General features: G+C 38.7%; 1 protein-coding gene across 1 annotated transcript in view; it reads right to left on the reverse strand.

Annotated features, from left to right (window-relative positions):
* The window catches only part of LOC104275664 (interleukin-1 receptor type 1-like), a 9,310-nt gene extending 7,207 nt beyond the window's left edge, over positions 1–2,103 (reverse strand). The window contains 3 exon segments of the mRNA XM_009871681.1: positions 661–823; positions 1,384–1,603; positions 1,883–2,103. Coding sequence (XP_009869983.1) covers positions 661–823; positions 1,384–1,603; positions 1,883–2,103 — 604 coding nt within the window.
* Between the last annotated feature and the right edge of the window lie 1,206 nt (positions 2,104–3,309).

Genomic DNA, 3,309 nt, shown 5'->3' on the forward strand with positions numbered 1-3,309 from the left:
AGTACTGGCATTTCATACCCTGACATAGCACGGCCTTTTCAGGGATCCAGTATCACTCTCATAATGCTGTGCTAGCAAAGGAGCTCATGTTTTATACCTAGGCCTTCTTTTTTATTTTTTTTTGTGCTAGTGGACCCCCGACATAAATCAGGGTCTACTGAGCAAGACACAAGATACCAGAGACAGCACTTCTTGTGCTGAGAAGCTTAAAACCAAAAACAGAAGGAATAAAGGAGACAGACAGGACACACATAGTCTGCTATAGATACTGCTATAATCTGGGTCAGTTCAGTTTGCTGTTCTTGCATCAAGAAGATAATGTAAAAGAGAGAGAAATAAGACGGGCAGGATAGAGAGTGCAGCTACAGCAGAAAGCATGCCTAGCAAGTCTTCCCAAGCACCTGTTTAGGGACTTTGGCAGCTGGTCTGAGCAGCAAAGCTTTGACATACTGCAGCCTCGAACAGAAGAACGAATCTTCACCACAGTGGCAACAACATACAAAAATATATAAACTCTCAGGCAGCACTTCCTTCCTTCATATTGAGGTGAAAACCAGAAGTCCTAAGCATGTCCACCCATAAATTGGGTCTTTTAGCTTCAGTCTTTAGAAACTTGGACAAAACTTTTGAGTCATGAACACAATGAAATTATCTACTTACCTTCTACAGTCAGAGCGATGTCTCGTGAAATGTTATATTGTTTTCCATTGTGGGTGTACATTGTTTCGCACGTATAGTTTCCCTGGTCATCTACGGTCACATTGAAAATGACAAGATCACTGTTTGAGAAGGCAAACCTTTCCCCTTCCAGCAGCTGGCAGTCCTAAACGTGTGCAGAGAACTCTGTTAATTCACATCACTATCCCACTCCATGGTCTGTCTCTCTTTAATGCAACCCAAACTTTGAGAACTCCAATTCTGAAAACAACTTTCAATATTAGAGAAACAAGAAAGTGAAATGCCAGTGTCAGGATTTGTCTAAGTATTCATTAATGACGAATCACTCAATAATCAGACTTACTTTTTAAGTACTTAGATACCCTTGGCCCCATATGGACAGCATGGGCATGAGGCAGAAATGACATACTAAATCTGGTTCCGCATTAGAGAAATCCACGCAGCGTGTTTCGCCAGCAGGTACAGAGATGCCACCTGGTGGACATGAGGGTCAATGGGTCTCCTACATCTAAGCTGAATTTCTACCCCATTAATCAAAAAACCTGTACACCTTTTAAAACAAATTGCAATAAAACTTATCTTTTAAAGCCTTTTTCTCCCATCTACAATAAATCTTTAGTTCTTCTCCTAAAATTCAGGAACATCTGTGACTTATTTTTTAAACAATGGACACTTAAAAAGCAGTACAGAACACAGCGTTCTCACCTTATACCAACGAACAGGCTGAATATTCTTCTCATTCCTGAAATAATCCAAGTGTGGACACACAACCTTCGCAGATGGTAATGTGAATATCACTTCCTCTACAGCAAATTTTTCATTTAAGCATAAACCATCAATCCTCTCAAAAACTGTTACTTTTGTACACATTTTCCTGCAGCTTGTCAAATTCCTGCAATTAACATAACATAATTAAATTAGCCTACTTGGCATATTTTCCAACCCAGAAACATATGGTATTCTTTCTGAAGATGAAAGGGAGAATGAGAAGTTTATGGTTTCTCCCAGACATTTACTTTTGCATACTAGGAAAAAGAACCCAAAACTAGACTTACTTTCCCCAACCTAAACTTAGTTTTTGTGAACACACTCTCCCTTCTGCATTAGCATTTATCTTAACCCCCAAATTCTACTTGCTTTGTAAAAGTTATTCCCTTTGCCAAACACTTCTGTAACAATGTAATTTATTTATTTTAACTTTCACCTTATGACACATTCATAATCTCCAGAATCTTCTAACATTGCCGGAAGAAACCAAATTAAATTCTTCTGCTGATGGATTCTAGAAAGTTTGTCTCTAGGCACAGCTGTCTGGTTACCGACTTTATACCACGTTAAGTTGTAGTCTCCACTCCTCAAGCTCCTTTCCAGTGAACATCTAATAGCAAGAGGCTGCCCATCAGGCACAAGATTTTGCCTCAACATCACATCATAGGCTTCACTTTTCTCTAAAAGAAAGAGATAAATATTTAGGAAAACCTCAAACATTGTAAAAGGATATACTGTACTACTCAGTGATATATAGTTAGGCCACTGAAACGAAACACTGGTTTTTGAATGCAAACTTTATACTCAGCAGAATCTCTTCCTTTGCAGCAGACTGTCATTTGTATGTTTTAGTTCAGATGCAAATTACTCAACTACTTGTACTTCTCCAAGTCTGATTCATACACATGTATACAAACACACCCATGCACACAAAAATTTCACATTTCACTGTAGTCAAACTAAGTACTCAAATGTCCTAAGACGACATGGAAGATAAAGTTGCTGTTGCGCAAATATTAAGTTTGCTATGGAAATTTCAACTCACCCTTCATTTTATGAGCATTTAGAGAGGAATTATTACAAGCACTTACCAATAAGCTCATTTTCTTTCCTCCTGATCCAAGGAGATTCATATGGGAAAAGAGCAACTCCATGAGATTTTAAATTTTTTTTATGAATATGACAAAAAATACACCAACTCTGGACACCATGATCACATTCCTTAGTCAGCATTATATTTACATAAAATTCCTCATTTCATTAGAATGCAAGAACAGTCACACAAAATCATGTGTTTGTCTAGCCCAAAACCCTGTCTCTGATAACAACTAGTGGAAAACGTGTAAGAAAAGAGAGTAGGACTCAACAAGCAGAGTAGTACTTGCTTTTGGCCCTTTTCTTTCCTCCTATGTTCTGCATGGAAAAAACCCCACTCACTGGCTTTTACAATTTCTCTGGGTTTCACGTACTTCTTGTTAGGAGAAATGGCAAAGTAAGTTTTCCTTCCTCTGCCTAGTCTACATTATTTAGAGTTTTATAGACCTCCACCACATCTTGCCTCAGTCTTTTTTCTTAACCTCAGAGTCCTCATTCATTTGCTGACTTCCCGCATGGAAGCCACCCCATAAGAGACACCACTGTCACTCATCTCTCCACCTCTTCTGATGTAGCCTTTATGAGATGGAATGACCAGAACTGCAAAGTTCAATTGATGCATATTCACCATGGGGACACAGAGTAGTATAATGAAGCTTTCTGTTTTCTTCTCTACTGCTTCCCAAAAATTCTGCTTTTCTAACCATCGCTGATGACATTGCTAATGCTTCCAGAGAGCATCCTGAGATGTCAAAGTAGCGTGTTTCC

The sequence above is a fragment of the Apaloderma vittatum genome, unplaced genomic scaffold (assembly GCF_000703405.1).
Source record: "Apaloderma vittatum isolate BGI_N311 unplaced genomic scaffold, ASM70340v1 scaffold6506, whole genome shotgun sequence".
Lineage (NCBI taxonomy): Eukaryota > Metazoa > Chordata > Aves > Trogoniformes > Trogonidae > Apaloderma > Apaloderma vittatum.